Genomic DNA, 22,525 nt, shown 5'->3' on the forward strand with positions numbered 1-22,525 from the left:
CTTCCTTTTTTTATTGTCATTTTTCTTACTCAAAATTTTAACTCATTTCTTGGAGGGTCAATGAGGGCAAACTTGAAATATAATTCTTTGACAAGATGATTCATCACTTTTAAGATTACTTTTTGTGACATGGACTTAATTTGTTATCAAATATGTCAATCAAGGGGAGTGTAGTGTAATTTTTGATATTAGAGGGTATTTATGTGTAATTGTTAGAAACTTCAAGTGAGGTTTTTGAAATAATCCCTTTCTTTTTTGTTTTCCCAAGAGTTTTGTTCTCATTCCTCTCCGCCGCTTGATTCTTCTCCGAAGCTCCTTTTTTCTTTTCTTTTCTTTGTTCCTTTCTTGCAATTGTTATTTTTAATTTGGTACTTCCTTTTTCTCTATCTCTCCTTTCCATTTCCCCTCCCTTTTCCCTTTCTTCTCTTTTCTTTTTTGAGTTATATGATTCTAATCGATTTTTTCCCCTTATTAGAATTGGTCTGGATTTGAAGCTACGAAAAGCATGAGACACAGAAATCATCTTGATCAGTATGCTGCAATATTTCCCTAAATCTTTACACTTTCCTTTATTCAAAAAAGAAAGACATTTTTCCTGCTAGGATTTGTTAATCTTTCGATTAATAACCCAAGGGTCTGAAACACTATTCTTCCATCTCTTTCTTTGAGCTTAAAAAAAAAGAAGAAGAAAGCTACAATGAAATCTCCATCTTAACCCATCCAAAAGCACCAAAATTTGGAAGTATTTTTAAACCCAGAGATCTGGTGTTTTTTCTTTTCTTCTTAAGTATGCTTCTGAGTTTGTGTTCGGCCTTCTTCTTTTTTTCTGCTGTAATGCAACATTGCTCCATCATCTGCCATAGGAAACGATTTCAGAATCCTGACCCTAGATTTTAGTGTATACAAGTCTATTTTCTATTTTATCTATGTATGTTCGTAGAGCCGTGAAGTAACATGTGAGTGAGCAATTGTACCAAAAAACTTGTTTATAGAAGTAGCATATATAATGTGAAATTGGGGTTTTGAGAGAAAGAGCCTATCAAGGGAGAGAGGTTGTGAATTGGGTTAAATTATGTTGCTTGGTCACTTGATCACCTTATACATCAAGGTCCAGCTCTAAACACTACTCATGTTTACATTATAGTGAGGTTAAGTTTTGTTTTGATTGCTTTAACATACACTTTTAGAATTTACAATGTGTAGTAAGTCTTTAAGAAGAAGAGTGGTATGTGTGATTTCTTTGACATATAGATTCTTATGCAGATAGTTAAGAAATTGTCGAAATGGACTATATTTCTCTGTTGATTAAACTAATTGTTAATAATCAAATCCTGCTTTTTAAGATTTTTATTCTGCTAGGGGCTTATTGGCCCATCACTATTCTGCTAGGAGATTTTTAAGATTTTATTCTGCTAGGGTCTTACTGGCCCATCACTATTTGGTTTTCATGCAATGATAGTTGATGGTTATTAGCATTTGTTTCCTACTATATCTGTTAGACTAGGGATCAAAGGAATGGATTAGGTTTACCATATTCTAATTTAATTATCCCCTCTTTTAATTAGTAACTAGCTCTCCATATGTTTAGTTTATGATTATGAACCGTTGGTTGCCAAATTTTAGGTTACATGGCAAGAAAATGCTTTCAAGTGTAACCATTTTGCATGATGGACCTCTGGATTCTTGGTCGAGATGGTGGTGTCATTTGAAGATCCATAACCAATACCATGAATAAGGTATAATTTACAGTAAATGTCTGTGACTTTTACTACCTTATAAAGAGAGGTTGCTTTGTTTATTCTAAAATTACTTGGACGGAACTTTATATAAAAAATGAAGCTACTATATACATAGACCAAACTATCAAAGTTGTCTATCAAAAGTGCATTCATCTTATTTTCTCCTCTTGAAGTAGCAAGCATAGAAGTTTCAAGATAAACTGGTATGTTAATTTGCATGTTACTCTTGTCTTAGAAAATCCTCCTTTAAACAAGTTTTGAAAGTTAGTATCTGGCAAAAAATTTGAAAGTCAGTATCTGAAAAAAAATTTGAAAGTCAGTATTTACCAAACCTTCTTCATATACCCATGAACTAAATCTTGGAGTGGAGAACTGTAAATCTCTCTCCAAGCATTCTATTTTCTATCAAGAAAATTTTTTGCTTTTGGTTGAGTTAAAATATATACTTTATAGGAATCATAGAAGTTCAAGCTCGTGTTTTGATATTCTGCAAAACTGATTTTGTCATTTCACCTATTTATTATGAATTCCTTGACTATGGTGACTTTTGATTGATTTTCTAATTTTTTTTCTATTCTTGGCTGATAATAGTTGGAATTTTGGAGTCAATTTATCCTTGACCATGATTTTTACTTTTCCAGGTCTGTTTTTTTTTTTTTTCTCAGAGACCTGGTATTATATAGTTCATGTTATGTTCTGAAAATTTTTTCCCTTAAGCCATTTTTTTTTCAGTTTGATGCAGTCAAGTAAAGAAAATATTAACTAGATTTGGCCATGCAGTATGGGTACTGTATAATTCAACTTTCTCTTTTTATCTTTCTCCTTCACTCTTTCGTACTCTCCTAGAAATTCATCAATCAAAGTCACTGGTTTTGTGCTGTCTATAAACTGTATATAGTACTACTATATTTTTTTCTTCTTTAGAACCCTTTTTTTGGTTCCTAGTGATCCATTTTTCCTGTTTACAAGATGAGGAATTAAGATATACAACCAAGGGATGGTTTTTATGCTGTTTTTTTGGGAGTGGTGCACGATTCACCTCACAAGGTTTTTATGCTGCTTTTTTCTAATTAGTATCAAAAGGAATACCCACAAAAATACATCAAGATATTACCCGAAATACACTAATATGCAAATGCTATCTGGTTGGAAAATAGAAGAAATCAATTCCAAGTGCAGTACATAAGTCTCGATTGGCCTTTATGTGAGGTACTCCATTCCATTCTACTATGACTACTATCGTATCTGCAAGCGCATGATAAACCTCTCCATCATCAGGAATGATGATATTGGACTGGTAAATTTGACTAAACTCAAGCTTTTCTTTTCTTTCATGGTGATTTCTCAGATTAAGAAACTCAATTGTAGATTTAGAAAGCTTTAGTTATATATTGTATGTGAAATTTGGTGAATTTGCAAAACTTTTTCTTATTTAGTCTCTTGTTTGGGGTTTTTATTTCTCATGGCCGTCGGCCTTATAAAATTTGACAATGGCCTGGAAAATGTTAAGATAGTGGTACTAAATTTGTCTTTAAGATTTAATTGTGAGTTGCCATATCTGTCCTTGTAAAAGTTTGGCTGCCATTTATGCCATTGGGTCACATTAGGTCAAATGTAAGTGGGCATTTTTTGGTTGGGAACCACAGTATACACATTTTGTGGAACTATGTTAACAACATGGCACTTCTCACATGTGCAGAAAGATCTCATCAGTGGTTGTTTTCATTAGGTAGAAATCGAAATTTTGATATTTTGGATAGTTAATTTTAGTGTAAATTTTTGTTTCTTTGAATGATGTTATTTTCATCGGCCTTGCTATATTATGTATGGAAGTGGTAATTAGGTTTATGGATCTAGCAAATTCAATGTTTAATTTGTTTTGGTCTCTAATTTGTGGGGAATTTTATTAGATTGATATGCTAACCATGAAGGAAAAAAGCTGCCCTTGTTGTTGCCATCTTTTAGCCCGTAGTGGTCCTTAAGGTATTAGTTTCTTGTGAATTTTTTTGTGGGGGTTAAAAACAAAAAAGCCCCCTGTGATAAACCTAATACACAGAAAAGTCCCCTATGGTTTTAAAATATACAACACGACCCCTCATGCTTTGAACTAAATTGTAAAGGTGACGGAATCCGTTAAACTTAACGGAAATGACTTATTGGAACTTAAAAAAAAATTTTTATACCTAATTTTTATCAAATATACCTATTCTACCCCTTAACTCTCAATTCTCTCTACTTAGAAAATAAAATAAATGATTTTTTTGAGCTGTCTTTTGTTTAATTATATCAGGGTATTTTGGTCATTTTGACCATTTCCGTTAAGTTTAACGGATTCCGTCACCTTTACAATTTAGTTCAAAGCATGAGGGGTCGTGTTGTATATTTTGAAACCATGGGGGGCTTTTCTGTGTATTAGGTTTATCACAGGGGACTTTTTTGTTTTTTACCCTTTTTGTGGTGATTGAATTTTAACTTATTGGCTTAACCTTTATGATTCTTTATTCCATTATATAGGCGAATCAACTCTGGGTATAACTATTACATAACTGATAAAGGATTGAATAATAAATCTTGTATTCCCAAGTATTTTCCACTATTTGGACATCTGGAATGTCATGCTCCTAACGATATAGTAGTTAAAATTTATGTGATATGCTTTAAGAACAAAATCAGGAGTTCATATACATGATGATTAGGTTCTTATGCTTGTTCCATTTAATTTTGGTGTCCCTTTACTTAAGTGAGATCCTTCTTTGTTTTACAATACATTTTCAACATGGTTGATGATGGCTAATTATCAACCTTCTACTTGTCGAGAATTAGAAATCTTTTTGTTTCAATTGACTTTAGGGTCTCTCAATTTTTGAAGATCAACTAATTCTAGCTTTTTATATGGTTAAAACTTTACTACAATGTATGCTTTGTTAATAGCAGCCATCAAGGGCTCTCAATTTTTGAAGATCAACTAATTATAGCCATCAGAGATAGCATGTTCAAGTAATTGCATGTTCTCTTTAATATGTGCTACAGGCACCTATACTATTCAAGAGATTGTTCGCTCCCTAAACATCGAAAATAATTTAGTAATTTAGGCTGCAATTGTCTTTTGCTTCACTTAACTTGATTTTGCTTCAAGATCTATATGCAAATTCATTTTTTTTTAATTTATAGGTTCTGAAGGTGCTTTCAGCCTCTTCTATAGCAGATTCTGCTAATCCGAACTCAAAGCTGTCAAACCCTCCATCTCTTTTCTGGATATGCTATTTCATTAGTTTCAATTCTGTAAGTTTGTTCTTTTCATCTTGTTTAGTAATTTTCAAGATGTATAATCAAAGTGGATTTTGATACTTTGTTTTAAAACTATCTTCAGACTTTATCTGGTTCTGCTATTTAATGTTTGGCAGTGCTTTTCCTTTGGGAATCCCATGTATGTAAATCTCCTCTCACCCTGTGAAGCCTAAAAAGAGATTGTAAAAAACAAAAATAAAATCCTGCTTGTTTCTTTCGAAAGCTTCTTATACTTGCATGTTTAGACTGGTAAAAATCTAACTTTTTACATACTTCAGATTGTTAAGAATAGGTGTGTAGAGACTTGGACATTCAAAGAAGTGGGTGAATCTCTTAATTATCTTCTTCAATTTTTCTTTTGTTCAATTAGCTTGTAGATTGTTTTTCTTAATACACATATCTTTACTTGTTTCGGACTTGAAAACAACTGCTATTGTAAACAAGTTTGAGAAATCTAGTAATGAATGCTTTGTGGTTGAAGTTAGTAAGTGGGTTTTTCATGAAATGGGACATCCTAAAGTCTGTCCCAAAATGCATATCCAAAAACACTCATCTCAAAAACTGGTTGTTGTGATCATAAATAGAGACTAACTATACATAATCAATTGACATTGCAACATGGTAGAAACCATGTTAGGTTTAATTTGCAAAAAAACCCCATTATTGATTAAGACAATTGCAAGGGGCAAAAGTCGGTTAGCTGATTGAACTGTTGTATAGTTTTTTTGTGACAATGTGTAGAATAAATAAGTTAATGTTCTTATGTGGGATACATATCCAACAAAGTTCTTTTGTTTATGTTGAGCACTAAGATCCTTGTATCTTTTACCTGCTTCATGTGAATAGTGTCGTTGTATACTATATACATAATACAACATCTTTTATTCTCAACACCCCTCGCAAAAAAAAAAGTTTATGTATTCCATTTTCCACCTACCTTGTTAGAATTTAGCTAATAAAACATGACGTGAAATTTCCATTTCTTAACGTCTCAAAATGTAATGGATTGCTGACTACCTTGCTACTGCAGGCATTAGTTATGTAGCTTTATTTTGTTATAGATTGCACTTTGCTGGTATCTAAATTTTAACTTCCACATTTTACTGGCCTTACAATATACCACATAAATAAATTGTTAACCTGCTTTACTACTATCCAAATTTTGCACGTTAACTTTTGATCTATGAAAATATCATATATTCAACAGATTAAATATTGTTAATATTTTTTCATCCTTTCCGTTTGGAAAATTATATTACTCATATCGACATATCAACTACAGTAAAATGGCATGCAATATTATACATAAGGGTGGGCACATTTTTTATCCAAAATTTGCACATTAACTTTTTTATATATAAAAGGGCAAAATGTCCCGATGGCTCTCGAAGTTGAATTTTTAACCCTCCAACTATTAAGTGAATGCTTTGGGCCCTCTATGTAATTAAATGGTATATTCGTAGCCTTTTCGTGAGCTAGAGTCATTAAGTCCAACAGAAAGAGAAACACGCGCGAGACACGGGGGATAGGCGAGGGACGTTATCGTCTGAACAAGTCACAAATTATGGTAAAACAATTCACTATCTGGTAAATGACAAGTCAATTACCAAAAAGAACATGTAACACAAGAAGATCACTGATGAAAACCCAAACCCCTCAAAGAGAATTTCAGCTTGTAGTTGCTTGAAGGATTGAAGGTGTTTGCGTGTAGAAGAAATTTTTGGATATGCGTTCATCAATAATGGAGTGAATGATCAGAAGAAGGGATGATTTCATTGAATCGTACACGGTGTATGGTATGTTGATCTTCATGCTCTTACAACTATCTTTCATTTGCAGATCTGTATGGTGGGTTGGGAACAATATAATGTATGGTGTTCATTGTGGGTGGGTTAGGGTTTAGATTTGAAAATATTAATCTGTACGTGTGGTATTAAAAGTGGGGTTTTGTGGTCCTAAAAGTGGGGTTTGTAGTCGACAATGACAAGAAATATGGTCTTGGTGTCTTTATGCAAATGAGCCGAGAAATAGGGTTTAACATAATAGTGTATTCATATATTAGTAGTTGTTGGTTAAAGTAGACATTATTTTAGTCAACAACATTTGTATCTAGTTCATATACAGGGAGTAGTTACTGATAACTAATAAATAATAAACTAATTTGAATTTTAAATTTTTTTTTGCATATTGACTGCAGCACTTGGGTCCGAATGGTTCACTATACGGATACATCACGAGGGTCAAATTAGTTGGGGATAGTACATTAACTATGTTGATGGGGAAGCAGACTATGTGGATATATGCAATGTTGAGAGAATGTCTATTCATGAATTGAACAAAATGGTTGATAAGCTAGGTCATGCTGATGCAACATTGATGTACTATTATGTCAAACTAGACAAAGATCTATCAAATGGATTAAGGGAATTATCTACTTATCAGCATATCAATATGTTTTATAAATGAGCCTACACTTTCAAGGTGATGGAAGTGTATTGTAACCATTTAACATAAGAAGAAATTGTGAAAGTACTGACGCATGAATTAGCTGCTGAGAATGACATGCAAAAGAGAAAATCTAGGGTCTTGATTGAAGAGCTTGATGAGCAAGGCCATGTTATTAGAGAGCCTTATCTTGATTTGGTGACCAGGAGAAACATATTCACTGAATCAGCTGCAAGCTTAAGTGTTAGAGTTCGTAAAGGTCCTTGCAATGATGCCACTGGAACTAGTACTCAACAGGCAGATGGTAATGCTGGTAAAGGAGCAATTCCTAGCAATGCATAGCCTACAGATAGACCAAACTGTGATGCAACAACAACTAGTACTCAATATCCTATTAGTGGTGACCAACAACAGGCCCACTATGAAGAAGTTCACATTGAAGATGTTTTAGACTCACAATTAGGTATAGATTTTGATAGGTTTAGTGGTGGTGCAGAATATTGTGGTGATGAGCAGCTGCTAGAAGATCTACTTGTTGATATGAATTATGCCATTGGAGATGAAAATCAAGGCAAGGGCAATAATTACACCCAAGTTTTAGAGCAGTCAAATAAGCCACTTAGGACATCAGCAAGTTTAAAAACCAGGCAGTAGCAGCAAAGACTTGCAAGCCAACAAGCTGATGCAGATGTCCAGCAAACCTAAGAACAAATGATTGAAAACTAGGCATCTCAGCAGCCTGTAGGTAAGAAAAAATAGGTAAGAAAGAGAAAATCTAGACTTGCAAGCCAACAGCTAGTAGGAGAACAGGTTAAGAGCAATCCATTCAATGAAGATTATATAGTTGATCATCTAAACAGTGATGTTGGATCATCCGAGGAGGAAGATGGGTATCGAGGGAGATATAAGGACTTTTCAATGGAGAAATTCAAGGCTAACCCGAGGTTTGAGTTGGGCATGAAATTTGAATCAAGAGCCCAATTCAAGACTACTGTTAGAGAGTATGGCATTAGATTGGGAGAGCCAATGTGGACCAAAAAGAATGAGCCAAAAAGAGTGAGAACCAAATGCAAAGAACCATGTCAGTAGTTTGTCTTTGCTTCGATTGAGAAGGTACTTGGAACAAATGATCTGGTGGTGAAAACAATGAATGATGCACACGAAAACTGTAATCACGCTTGGAAAAACAAGAATTTGAATGCCAAATGGTTGGCTGATAGGTATGTTGAGAGGATAAGGGTAAACCTTCACATACCAATTAGGGAGTTAAGACAAACAGTGCACGAGGACTACGAAACTGAGGTATCCAGATGAGTAGCTATTAAGGCAAAGGCAATGGTAGTTCAGCTAGTCAGTGGTTTTGCTGAAGCACAATACTAAAAACTCTGGGAGTATTGTGAAGAGATAAAAAAAAAACTCATGCTGGTAGTACTATGGAGGTGATGTTTACTTCATTTAGAACTATTAGTGGGAATTCTAGATTCATGAGATTGTATTGTTGTTTAGGTCTAGTGAAGTGAGGATTTCATGATGGTTGTAGACCAATCATAGGATTGGATGGTTGCCACATTAAGAGCTCCTACCCAGAACAATTGTTGGCTGCAATTAGAGTGGATCCTAATAATGGTTGGTGGCCCATCGCGTGGGGCAGTTGTAAAAAAAAAGCTACTGAGTAGTGGAGGTGGTCCTTGATGCTTTTGAAGGGTGACTTAGAAATTGATAATTAGTTTCACTACACATTTATTTCTAATCAGCAGAAGGTATGGCATTTACTGTATCACAGCATTATTTTATTTCTGATCAACATGAACTTGTACCACACTTAGCTGTCTCTTTGTTCTTGCTACAGGGATTAGATAGAGCACTTTCAGATGTACTCTCTAACTCTGAACATAGATACTGCGTGTAGCATATGCATAGGAACTTCAATAAAAAGCATCCAGGACAAGATTTGAAGGATAGACTTTGGAATATTGCCAGCAGCACGACAGTCCTTCTTTACAATAAAGCCATGGAAGACATGAAAAAGTATGACAAAAAGGCCTTCCAGTGGGTCAAGAATGCTCCACCTCCTAGACACTGGTGCAAAGCTTTCTTTCTTACTCACACTAAATCTAATATGCTTGTAAATAACTTACGTGAGTCATTTAATGCACGTATTTTGGAGGTAAGACAACAATCCATTATATCAATGCTAGAGTCAATTAGAATTATGCTGATGGAAAGGATTCACACAAGAAAGTCAGCAACGAAAAGGTACAAAGGTTTCACAGGCCCACTAATGAGGGAAATTGTAGAAGACAGGTTCAAATTAGCAAGTCAATAGAAGCCAATTTTCAATTCAATTGATAGTTATCAAGTTCATGGCCCACGCGGGGCCCAGTTTGGTATTAATTTGAAAAAAAAAAAGACACTGCACATGCTTGTTATGCACATGCTTGTTATGGGAAGTGAGTGGTATTTCTTGTTGTCATGCCATTGCTTATATTCACATGAACAATGATAGCCCCCACAAAGAGTTAGATAAGTGTTATAGTAAGGAGCTGTTCCTCATGATCTATAATAATGTACTAGAACCTATTAGTAGTCAAGATCATTGGCCCCCTTCATCAATGCCAGTGTTGGACCCACTTTTAACTGTAGCTCAACTCGGGAGCCCTAAGAAAGCTAGAAGAAGGGATGTAACTAAAGGTAAAAATCATGGAAGAAAATTAAGGTGAAGAGTTGTGATACATTGCAGAAAATGTGTAGCAGGATATAATGTAGCAACCTGCAAAAAGGAGGACAATTCAAGGGTGTTTGAGGGAGATCAACAGCATACAGTAGTTAATGAAGGGCAGGAATCAGCAACAAATACATCACAACAGGTCAGGAGCTTTAAACCTTGTTGCATCTTGGTATCAATTTTTTAGACATAATGTATCCATGTAATTTGTAAATGATGATACGTCAAAAAGGCTTAGGGGAAAGCTAGACATCATGTGATAGCATAGCAAACTACCCATGAAGGGTTGCATCAGCAGCCTGCGCAAAACCAATCCAAGCAGTCAGAGATTGCACAGGAGCATTCCTACCATCAATAGGCTGCACATGAGCCATCCCATCAACAAGACGCTACACATGAGCACTCCCAATAGCCATAGCAAGCTGCTCATCAACAACATAACAATCGCCTTAGAAGGATTGCTTCTAAGAGACCCTTAACTGATGCAGATAAGGGAATGATAAATTTGAACTATACTTATTTGGGAAAGGACCCTCCATTCACTATTGGGAATTGGAGAGGGAAGTGGAGTGGGAGGGAAAAACGAGGAAGAGGATCTGAAAGAAGGCAAAAGAATGAAAGACGAGAGGCAACTGCTTCTCCTTTTGTCATTTGGTGATAATTGTAGATGATGTCAACCTGCAAGGCCAGCAACAACTCTCTTTTTGTCAATTGCAATTTTTTGTTCATGGATATGTGTTGATTCTCAATTGTAATTAGTTGGCTAGAAACTTTCTTTTGTTGCAGGGGTTGATTTGTGGTAATTCGATTTGTTGTAGGGGTTGATTTGACTGGAAACTCAGTTTGGTGTAAACTTACTTTTTGTTTATGGGATCAAGACTTTGGTTAATTAATGGGTACAGCTTTGGTTACTAACATGTTTCAAATGAACTCACGCTATCATTAACATTCATGACTGAATTAGTAGCTAATTTACAATAGCAATATCATGCTATTCAATCAACAATAGGGCTTACAAATTTGGTCTAAACATACACCGGCTTCACCAAACTAGCTAAACATTCCACAACAGAGTATTCATGTACATTTGCTATTACACCTAAATAGCCCAAAATAGAGTGTTTATTTGCTACTATACTTAGAGAGTCTAAAACAGAGCCTTCATCTTTCACCTTCAATTTGTCGCATATAGTTTGTATTCCTTCCTTTTTGAACCCAAACAAGCAGTATCACAATGACCCAAGTGATCAAAAGTAGCCTCATGAGAATCTTATTCAACCATTTATGCGATCAGATCTCCTTTTGCAATTCTCTTATTTTCTGATTCTTGCTTTCCAGTTTTCTCTCAAACCTTCTTCTAACATCTTCACTTTCATCTCTTTCTTTTTCGATCTGATTGATTCTCTTGAGAAGACCAGGTATTAACTCTACGGAATGGTGACACATTTTCCCGTTGAGCCAAGACCAGTGCCGGTAGTCACCATCTACAAAAACAGCATACCCCCTTTCGAGATTCTTGTCAGTCCATGAAGGAACCATCTTATAAGCTTTGTCGCATCCGCAATTGGGGATGGAAGGACTTTGATGTGTTTGCATTTTTTCGCTTCGACCGTTTCTTCTTGCAAGCACTTTGGAAATCATGGAAGCAGCCGTGAAAATATGAAGGAGGAGGTTTCCTTTCATGTTTTAACCTAGTAGATATGGTATGCAGACGAAAACGCCCCTCGCTTATGTGACGACCCTATCTCCCCCTAGGGCGTATCCCAGGATTTAGCGGACCGCCTACCCACCTCTCGCCAGGACTCACTCACTCACTCCAACTCAAATAGGGTACAACCTCAATAATAAAGGAAACAACAGTTACCAAGTTTGAAAAGTACAATTACATTCATTTCTATCTCAAACATCCATACAACCCCAATTACATCAAAAGATTTGAGTTCTACATACATTCAACCCTAATCGAGCGACTAGTGCGAGTACAATCACAAAATTCAGAAAAATTAGACTACGCTAGTCTATATAAGTCTCACGTTGCGCTCGTACCCCCTGTAAGAAAAACAAATAGCATGGAATGAACTAAAAGCCTAGTGAGATTCCAAATAGCAAGTTAACCATTATTTAGAAGTGAAAATATCAGAATAGGAAAATAGCGAGCATAACAAGTCAAAAAAATGAGCAATAACACTTCAAATAGCAAATCTCAAGATGAGCGAGTGTAAACTTTTTTTCAAAAGAAACAATAATTCAATAGACAATAATCATTTCAAAGTCTAAGGATACGGATGGCTCTCAGGGGCCAAGTTCCCATTGCTTTACCAGAGCTTGATCAAGTAATAGTTGACACTCCGTCAACTTTCAAGCAAAGTAACCAGTCCAATAGAGCACCACTTAACTACAATCTCCGTCCACCATCCAAATCCCCTATAGGGCCCAAAATCCTCAATAAACATTGGTGGTAATACTCAAGTATACCGATTAGTCGAGGAGATAACACTCCACTCAATAACACTAGATACCCATGGTTCGTTATCTAATCGACCAAACCCTTGTCGGTTCGACTCGATTAACTAGCCAATGGGGTTTGGGTTCCCAAGAATTTGATGAAATAACATCTCCAATCGACTGAATCAAGATAAAAGTACGGAGACGGGAATGATAGGCACCTTCCACTCGGATTGAGTGTAGTACATGCTGCCGCTCCAGCACTTACAAATCAAGCACAAGTATATCAAGTCAATTGTACCAATAAACACATACATATCACATTAGAGCAAGTGCGATAAAGTACACCCTTACCCGACCATACCAATCAAATATCATTCGATCACATTAGTCAAGTATTGAAAACAAGTGTCAAATTCAATCAGGTATTTGGAAGCACTCCCCAAAGATGTAGCGCCTTTATGGGTCACGTTCAGGTATTACTCCATGTTGGGAGTCCAAATATGCGATAAAATAGTGTTTAAGAGTTTTGAAATTCAACTAAGGTTCGACACTTAAACGTTTCGTTTAACGAAATTCAAGTAATTGAAATTCATTTGGAGAATATTCGTATTACTCATGCTCGCGTTTAAAATTTTGAAACTTTGAAGCGATTAAACTTTGAAATCACCATTTGAGTCGAAAAAAACGAGAAAAACGTATTTCTATTAGTCGTTACTTTCATTTTTTCAAGGGTACAAGTTTCGGCCGAATTCTATCTTACATACCTCCATGAAAGAGGACTTGAATAATCTAGATAATTCAAGCTCAATTCAATTCCAACTCTTCACTCAAACTACAAGTGCACATGTCTAGTTCTCGAATGAAAATTTGGGCAGCACACCCTTTGTATTTATCTATTTTTTAATCATTTATGGCTTCATTATTTTTCTTAGATCAGCCCCAAAGTCACATACAAGTAATGTTACCATTATAGCCCTTCAATTAGGCTCTAAAATCATCCAATTATAACACAAATCTAATAATACAACCGGAAATTAGTTTTGAAGACAAAAGGCTAAATAGCAGATTTGACATCTTATAGCATTTTGGTCACAACTGGAGTTAGGTTTATCGGATTGGGATACACTTTATACCGTTTTGAAGCTAAAACAAAGGGTTACAACTTTCATGAAGACAAGTCAACCCAGTTCGCATTTGATCTAGGTCGAATTTGTAAATTACAGAACTAGAATTTAAATGTCAGTTTGGTTGTCAGCACTGGATTTGAATGACAATAACTCAAATTACAAAATTCCGATTGAGGCGTTTTCAGATGCGTTGGAAAGCTGAAACATAGGGGTAAAATTTTCATGTTTTTACCAAATGCTAATTTGATACGGATCAAACTGAAAAATGAAGCCAAAAATGTGAAATCTCAAAGCTGCCCGCGAAAAAAATATTTGGCAGTCAGGGGTATTTTGGTCATTTCATATGCTACAGTGCTCCGCTTGAGCTGAAAATTTATAGGCAGCTATATAACACCATTTCCTATAACTTTTATGTTTTATTCTAAACATAATTTGTGACGCCCCACATCTCCCTAAGGCGGACCAAAGGGTATCCGCGGACGCCTGCCCAACTCTCGCCAGGACTCAAGTAATTCCATTCAATTTGAAACCGAACTAAACACTTCGATGAGAGCAACATGAATACAATAATGCGGAAGCGTTCAAGCTTAACAAGTCACTTAATGTATAACCAGTACATCGGGTAATCATAAAACGACTTAAATTCAAAGTACACGTCAGGGCCCAAACTTTTCAAGTTTACAATTTCCAAAAGTACAACCCAAACCCGGGCCTAGTCAAAATATATAACAGGAGTCTTAACAAAAGTACAACGGATGGTTTCTCCATATTTCTCCAAGATTCGGTCCTGTTAAGGAAAACAAAACTATAGGGTGAGTTAAACGCTCGTGAGGCCAACAACACACATGCAAGCACTTTGTCAAATATCAATCCCAAATTCAATAAATAAAATCACGTCTTTTCGACAATCAATCATTCAAACAGGAAAAGTAATCAGAAACAATTCAAGGATATAGTAGCTCTCAGGAGCTAAATTCCACTCGCTCTGCCGATGACATTCGTATACCTTTCCGCGTTGACCCTCCTGTCAACCAGGTCGGTATTTCCATTTCCGTAGATCACCACTTACTTCCCTCCGTCCACCGTACACCCCAAGGGCCCACAAGTCATTTATTGGGCGATACTCTACGAGTATGCCAAGCAAAACCTCTTATTAGGTCGAGCTTATATGTATCTCATGGCTCGCCCCAGTCCCCGACCAAGCCCATTGCCGGCTCGAGTCTAACGTTGGCCTATGAGTTTGGGCGTCCCCCATTCATTTGAAAGTCGAGGAGGTTCACTCCAACAACACAAGCATTCATGACATAACATTGTATTTCATTTATTCATTCAATACATTTCATTCATTCATTTGAAATTAGAACGAGTGCGATAAAGTACGCACCCGCCCTTTTTTTTAAAACTTCCAACAAATACCACAATAAGCAAGTATCAAAATTCACACACTTGACACTCACCGAGCAATTCAATAAGAATTATTTTCTGGGAGTTCAAGTGTCCATTGTGAGATCCTCTTGAAGGTCTCCTTGTGCGCCTGACAATTAATAGTGGATAATCACACAATTAACCCACTTATCAAGAAGATTGTACACTAGTACAATCTAAGGATTATTTCACAAAAAAGGAACCTCAATTACACGTAAATCGAGGTTCAACTTGCCTTTTATTATGTACAATATTATTTGAGTTTTTATCATGAAAATCGTGAGCAAAACGTTTAAGAATATCAAAAGAATAAAGAGTTCTTGAAAAACTCTATTTCTTTGAAATTGGAAAATTTTCAGTTTTATTATGAATCTTTGAAAAATCGTAACTCGCTCGATATAAGTCGAGAATTGGAAAACTTTATACCGTTGGAAACCTCTTAGAAAGTACTATAAGTTCCTAGAAAACACTTTTCCATGAATCAAAGTGAAAAGTATTCAAAAATGAGCTTGAAGAGGCAGGGTTGGTTTACATGGCAGAATTAAGTTGGATTTCGGCCAACTTTGGAAATTCGGCACGATTTACACGTTGCAAACCGGCCTCTGAAATTTGTAGCTCAATTAGTGTTACAAGTGAGGTTTATAACAAAACAAGCGGATCAAGAATCGGAGTTTCGAGTACCGAGATACGGTAGCCCGAAGTTGGGGAAATTCAAGACTTGGAGAAGAATTTTCCAGATTTGAACCTCCAACACTAGAAATTTAATTAGGTATCGAAACGAACTTGGATTGGCACCAAAATTGGCAGTATTTTACTCCCATATGAAAGGTACCACTCTATCAAATTTCAGGGAAAAATACTTTCGGTAAGATAGTTAATTAGTCAACCAAAGTTCAGGAAAAATTAGAAGGCAATCTGCCTTGAGACTTTCATTACCCATTCCAAAACGTTTAATCAAGCAAACTATCCAATCATGGTTCGTTTGTGAAATAAAGGCCTAAGAAACATCCATAATGCCTTTGGTAAGTGTTTAGCATCAAAGATATCAATTAACAAGTTCACTCCAAGATCTTGTTCCAAACCAGTCCAACATTAGGGTTTTTCCAAAACAGAGCAGTCCACTTGTTTCAGTCACAACTCAGTCAATTTAACTCGAAATCAAGCATGGCTTATGCCGTTGGAAAATAAATTCATAGAGTTAAAATATCACAGAAGAAATCATTTCCAAATTCGTCACCCAACTGGTTCAAAATCGGGCATCAAGTTGCTGCCTGAACACTTCATTCCAGATGAACAGAGCAACAGGACAGCAAACTTAAAACATTTGGTTCGGCTTGCTCACAAAGAATCAGAACGTGCATTATATACCAAATTAAAGCCAGGAATGTCTAGTTTCAAACGCCACCAACGACACATGATTTAAACATCTGAGGACAGAGTTATAGCCAAAATACTACCACTGGTCAGAATCATACGCGAACAGTTTTTCAGATTGCTAGTTCTCAAGAAAAATTCATTTGCTCAATCAAACCTCAATATTTTCCAATGAAATTTTTCACACATCTAATACATCCTATAAACATCCAATTCAAGTTGTTAGACCATTAAAATTTGGCCTCAAAATGGCCGAACATGGCAGGGGCAAAATCGGAAATTTTTGCTTCTTACACCCAATGAAGTTTCTACTAATTACCCACCACTAATGCATCATTATAACCACTAAACCAACAATATAACCACCATCAATCATCACATCAGCAACAACAACCCAAGTGTGGGAATACAAAGAGCCCACAATCACATTTTTACACCATACACAAGCTAACCAAATGCATGCATGAACTTAACAAGGTAAGATAGCTTCCAAACTTCAAGTTTTCAAGAGTGGATCATCACTTACTTTGGGTTGATGTTCAGAGAATTTTCGGCCCTCTATTACCCTAGAAAAACCGTGATTTCCAGCCCTTATTTGCAGCTCAAAATGCTCCTCAAGTATCAAGCTAAGTGTGGTGCAAGTTTGGTTGAATTTGGAGATGATTTGGGGTGGTTTTGAGTGAGATTAGTGAGCAGAAATTTTGAAGTAATGGAGTTAGAGAGAGGAGGGTGTTTGGTCGGCTGTCTTGAGAGGAGGAGAGAGAGTGATCAGACTTTCCTTTAGCTTCCAAGAGAAGGTGAAATAAGTGGTGGAAATTCACCCAAAAGTCAACTCTCATTAGGGGCCGTTTGGTGCGATTACGGCTCGATTTTTCTCGCGCGTTTGGTTCACTAGTGCACTAAACCTCCAAGACATATATATTCATGTAAATATTATTCACTCTTAATTGTCCCGAAATAAAGGTCTAAAGTCCCTCAAATGAAGTCGCGCGTGTGAAAACGCGTACCCTCAAATTTTACGTTATAACACGAAACTTCCGAGAAATTCTTATAACGATTGCACTATTAACTATCACTTGAGTATTTATTCATGAAATTACCTATTTTAGGACCATAGTACAAGTCTCCAATATTCCAAGCTTATTGTGCTATTACCCGGATAAAATCTCCAAGTACTATTCACTATTTTTACTAAACGCGCTCTAGGAAATTAATTTTCGAAACGAATCATTTTAAAAATATAACGAAGTTATATTACCATGTATTTAGGTCTAATAAGACTAGAAAATATTCCTTGGAAATAAAATCCAATTAAATAATTTATTAAGCCATAAATTAGGCATAAAATAATAGTTTTTTTGCGAATCCTCACATCCTCTCCCCCTTAAGAAAATTTCGTTCTCGAAATTTACCTTGGTTGATGAACAAGTCTGGATACTTCTCTCTGATTGTCTCTTCAACTTCCCATGTTGCCTCCTCTACTCCATGGTTCTTCCATAAAACTTTCACTAGTGGTATCTGCTTGTTCCTCAATTCTTTCACCTTTCGATCCAAAAGTTTTACCGGTCTCTCCTCATAGGTCAGGGTTTCATCAATCTCAATATTCTCCGGTTGTAAAACATGAGAGGAGTTTGGATGATATTTCTTAAGCATGGACACATGAAACACGTTATGAATACGAGATAAGCTCGGTGGTAATTCCAGCTTATAGGCTACATTCCCAACTCGCTGAATAATCTTATAAGTCCCTACAAACTTTGGTTGTAGTTTCTTCCCTTTTCCGGACATCAAACTTGCTTTTAAAGGCGTAATCTTGAGAAATACCATATCTCCAACAATGAACTCCAAATCCTTCTTCCGATTGTCGGCATAACTTTTTTGTCTACTCTGAGCGGTTTGAATTCTTTGTCATACCAATTTTACTTTTTCATTAGCCTCCTCAACCCAAGATACAGTTGTCGGGTCTAAAATTTTCCGTTCACCTAGTTCATCCCAACAAATTGGGGATCTACACTTCCGACCATAAAGTGCCTCATACGGAGCCATCTGAATAGAAGAGTGAAAACTATTATTGTAGGCAAATTCTACTAAAGTCAAGAACTTACTCCAATTCTCTCCAAAATCCAGTACACAAGTCTTCAACATGTCCTCAAGAGTTTGAATTGTTCTTTCAGATTGTCCATCAGTCTGGGGATGATAGGTGATGCTAAAGTTTAACTTAGTCCCCAACACTTCTTGCATCTTTTGCCAAAATTTCGAAACAAATCTTAGATCCCTATCTGACACAATACTCACAGGTATACCATGTAGTCTAATGATCTCATCCAAGTACAACCTGGCCAATTTCTCCAATGGATATTTCATATTAATCGGCAGAAAATGAGCCGATTTAGTCAATCTATCCACTATCACCCAAATGGCATCATGGCCTCTCTGTGTCCTTAGTAAGCCTGATACAAAATCCATGGTAATGTTTTCCCATTTCCACTCAGGTATTTCTAGAGGTTGCAAGAGCCCTGATGGTTTCTGATGTTCGGTTTTAACCTGTTGACAAATCAAGCATGTCTGAACAAATTGGGCAATTTCCTTCTTCATATTTTTCCACCAATATAGACTTTTCAAGTCTTGGTACATCTTATTCCCTCCTGGATGTACTGTAAACTTTGATCGGTGTGCCTCTTCCAAAATTTCTTTTCTAAGCCCTTCATCCTTTGGCATAACCACCCGATTTCGAAATCTCAATATTCCATCTGATCCCAAAGTGAAATCGGTCTGGTCTCCCATCTTGACTTTCTCCACCAACTTTTGCATTTCAGGGTTCTTTTCCTGAGATTCCTTAATACGTTCCAATAAAGTGGAGGTTATCACAATGTTTTCCAAAATTACTTTCCTTGGTTCCAACCGAGGATTCCAATAGCTAACTTTCTCCAACAACTGAAATTCCTTAACCATCAACCCAGCCATTTGTACCTGACGGCTCAAAGCATCGGCCATTACATTAGTCTTTCCAGGGTGATACTTAATCGTGCAGTCATAATCTTCCAGAAATTCCATCCATCTACGTTGCCTCAAATTCAGCTCCTTCTGAGAAAATAAGTACTTAAGGCTTTTGTGATCTGTAAAAACCTCAAATGTTACTCCGTACAAATAGTGTCTCCATTTTTTCAAAACAAAGACCACAGCCGCTAACTCCAAATCATGAGTTGGATAATTTCCTTCATGCGGTTTCAATTTTCTAGAGGCATAAGCTATCACTTTATCATTTTGCATCAAAACACATCCCAAACCTTCTTTAGAAGCATCTGTGTAAACCACAAAACTATCCTGTCCATTTGGTAGAGATAGAACAGGCGCTCTAGTCAACCGTCCTTTCAACTCCTGAAAACTTCCTTCACACTTAGGACTCCAAATAAATTTTCCATTTTTCTTGGTCAATTCAGTCATAGGTCCAGCAATTTTCGAAAAATCCTGGATGAATCTCCGATAATACCCTGCCAATCCTATAAAACTCCGAACTTCCGTTGGGTTTTCCGGTCGTTTCCATTTCGAAACAGCTTCCACTTTAACTGGATCCACTTTAATCCCATCCTTAGAAATTATATGCCCTAGGAAAGTCACTTCTATTAGCCAGAATTCACACTTGCTAAACTTAGCATATAACTGATGTTCCCTCAAGATTTGTAAAATAATTCTCAAATGTTTCTCATGATCTTTCACATTCTTAGAATACACCAAAATGTCATCAATGAAGATCACCACAAATTGACCCAAGTAAGGCTTAAAAACCCTATGCATTAAATCCATGAAAGCGGCAGGTGCATTGGTTAACCCAAAAGGCATTACTGCAAACTCGAAGTGCCCATACCTCGAGTTAAAAGCAGTTTTAGGTATGTCCTTCTCCAAAATCCTCAATTGATAGTAACCTTGCCTTAGATCCAACTTTGAAAACACTACCGCCCCTTGCAATTGGTCAAACAGTTCATCAATGTGAGGTAGTGGGTATTTATTTTTAACCGTAACATCATTTAAGCCTCGATAATCTATACATAACCTCAAACTCCTATCTTTTTTCTTTACAAACAAAACTGGGGCTCCCCACGGGGAATCACTCTCTCGTATAAATCCCCGTTCCAACAAATCCTGTAATTGTAACTTCAACTCCTTCAACTCAGCTGGAGCCATCCTGTATGGTGTCCTTGATATAGGTGCAGTTCCCGGAGCAACATCAATTTCAAAAGCTATTTCCCGTTCGGGGGGTAGAAACTCCAATTATTCAGGAAAAACATCAGAAAATTCTTTCACTACTGGTGTGTCCTCCAGATTCACCTTATCGTTAGGGGTATTAATAAGAAAAGTCAAATACCCTTGAGCTCCTTTACTTAACAATTTTCTAACCCGAATTTCCGAAATAAGTGCAGACGAGGCTAACTTACCCCTCACATCCAATTTCAAGGTTGCCTCCCCTGGAATACACAATTCTACAATTTTCGTCCTACAATTTAACTGAGCATTATATCGGGCTAACCAATCCATCCCTAGGATCACATCATATCCTTTAATCGCCAAGCCTATCAAATCGGCCAGCAATTTTCTTTTCTTCACGCAGATTTCACTATTCTTATACACCAGATTAGCAATTAGACTTTTGTCCCCAGAGGGTGTTTTAACCTCCAAGTCATATGGTAACTTAATTGGCTTCAAGTCTATTCCACTCATGAAATCAGGGTTTACAAAAGAGTGCGTTGCACCCGGATCAATTAAAACCCTAGTTAGGCGGTGAAAGATTGGAATTGTACCTTCGATCACTTCGGTCGCCTCTGGAACTTGTGGATAGTCCAATGCGTAGACCCTAGCCGGTACTTTCGGTCGACTCCCTCCGGCACTGGTCTGCTTAGACGTCGATTTTTCAGGCCTCTGCAGGCTTCCCCCTGTCTTCGACGATTTCGGACAATTTGCGATCAGATTCTCAGTGCTCCCACACAGCAAGCATTTTCCAAACTTTCTCAAGCAGTCGTTTTCGGAGTGGTTGGATTTACCACAATACCCACATGTAACTTGAGCGGTCACAGTCGATCCAACAGATGGTGCCCCCCTAACCTGAGTCGTCCCGCTACGACCTCCCCTAGATAGAGCTCCCCTAGAAGCTCCAGCAGTTCTCGTTCCTCCTTCCCCTCTTCCCTTTTTAGAAGGGTGCACAAACTTACTGGTCTGCCCAGTAGTACGACTAGGAAAGTTCCTTTTTCTATTGTGAAAATCCCTCACTTGAGATCTTGCATTCTCAACCCTTTGCGCTTTCTCTAAAGCCTCAGTAAAAGTAGAGATTTGGGCTGCAGCCAGGCCCTCCTGAAGTTCCACATTAAGTCCCTGTATGAACCTTCTAATCCTCCTCCGTTCACCGACTACTAACTCAGGAGCGTATTTGAAAAGTTTAGTGAACTTCCCTTCATACTCTGCTACAGTAAGAGTTCCTTGTTTCAACTTAATAAATTCGTCCTCCCTTTTCTCTTGGATCAAGGGCGGAAGAAACTTTTCATTAAACTCCCTTGTGAAATTCTCCCAAGTCCAAGGGGTTCGAGCTCCTTCCCATTTTCCTTTTATTAAATCCCACCAAGCACGGGTTATTCCCTCAAATTGAAAAGCAGCAAAGTTCACTCGCCTATCCTCAGTGTAGTCTAGTGCGGCGAATATATTGGTCATCCTTTCTAACCAATTCTCCGCTACTTCGGGGTCAGGTTCACCCATAAATTTAGGCGGATTAAACTTTAGGAATCTTTCCAAGGCTCTATTCTCTCATCTATCCTGGCCCCAGGTTGGTTAAATGGTCCAGGACCCTGTCTCTCCGCTAGACGTTCCAAGATATCAGTCATCCTATTGATGGCAGTAGCCACTTGGTTACCCTCAACGTTTTCCTGTCCCTGGGTCGGTCCAGTTGCCGATCCCTGGTCATCCCCCTG

At 37.0% G+C, this 22,525-nt stretch overlaps 1 protein-coding gene across 2 annotated transcripts in view; it reads left to right on the top strand.

The window, feature by feature from the left end:
* Positions 1-270: 270 nt before the first annotated feature.
* The window catches only part of LOC113706917 (DNA-directed RNA polymerases IV and V subunit 2), a 50,533-nt gene continuing 28,278 nt past the window's right edge, over positions 271-22,525 (top strand). Inside the window, exons 1-4 of one of the 2 annotated variants that reach the window (XM_072062984.1) lie at positions 271-368; positions 476-531; positions 1,624-1,736; positions 4,911-5,021. In XM_072062984.1, coding sequence (XP_071919085.1) covers positions 1,728-1,736; positions 4,911-5,021 — 120 coding nt within the window. In that variant the 5' untranslated portion in view covers positions 271-368; positions 476-531; positions 1,624-1,727. The other variant, XM_072062985.1, reaches the window with a different exon arrangement.

This window comes from Coffea arabica, chromosome 8c (assembly GCF_036785885.1).
Source record: "Coffea arabica cultivar ET-39 chromosome 8c, Coffea Arabica ET-39 HiFi, whole genome shotgun sequence".
NCBI classification, from domain to species: Eukaryota; Viridiplantae; Streptophyta; class Magnoliopsida; order Gentianales; family Rubiaceae; genus Coffea; species Coffea arabica.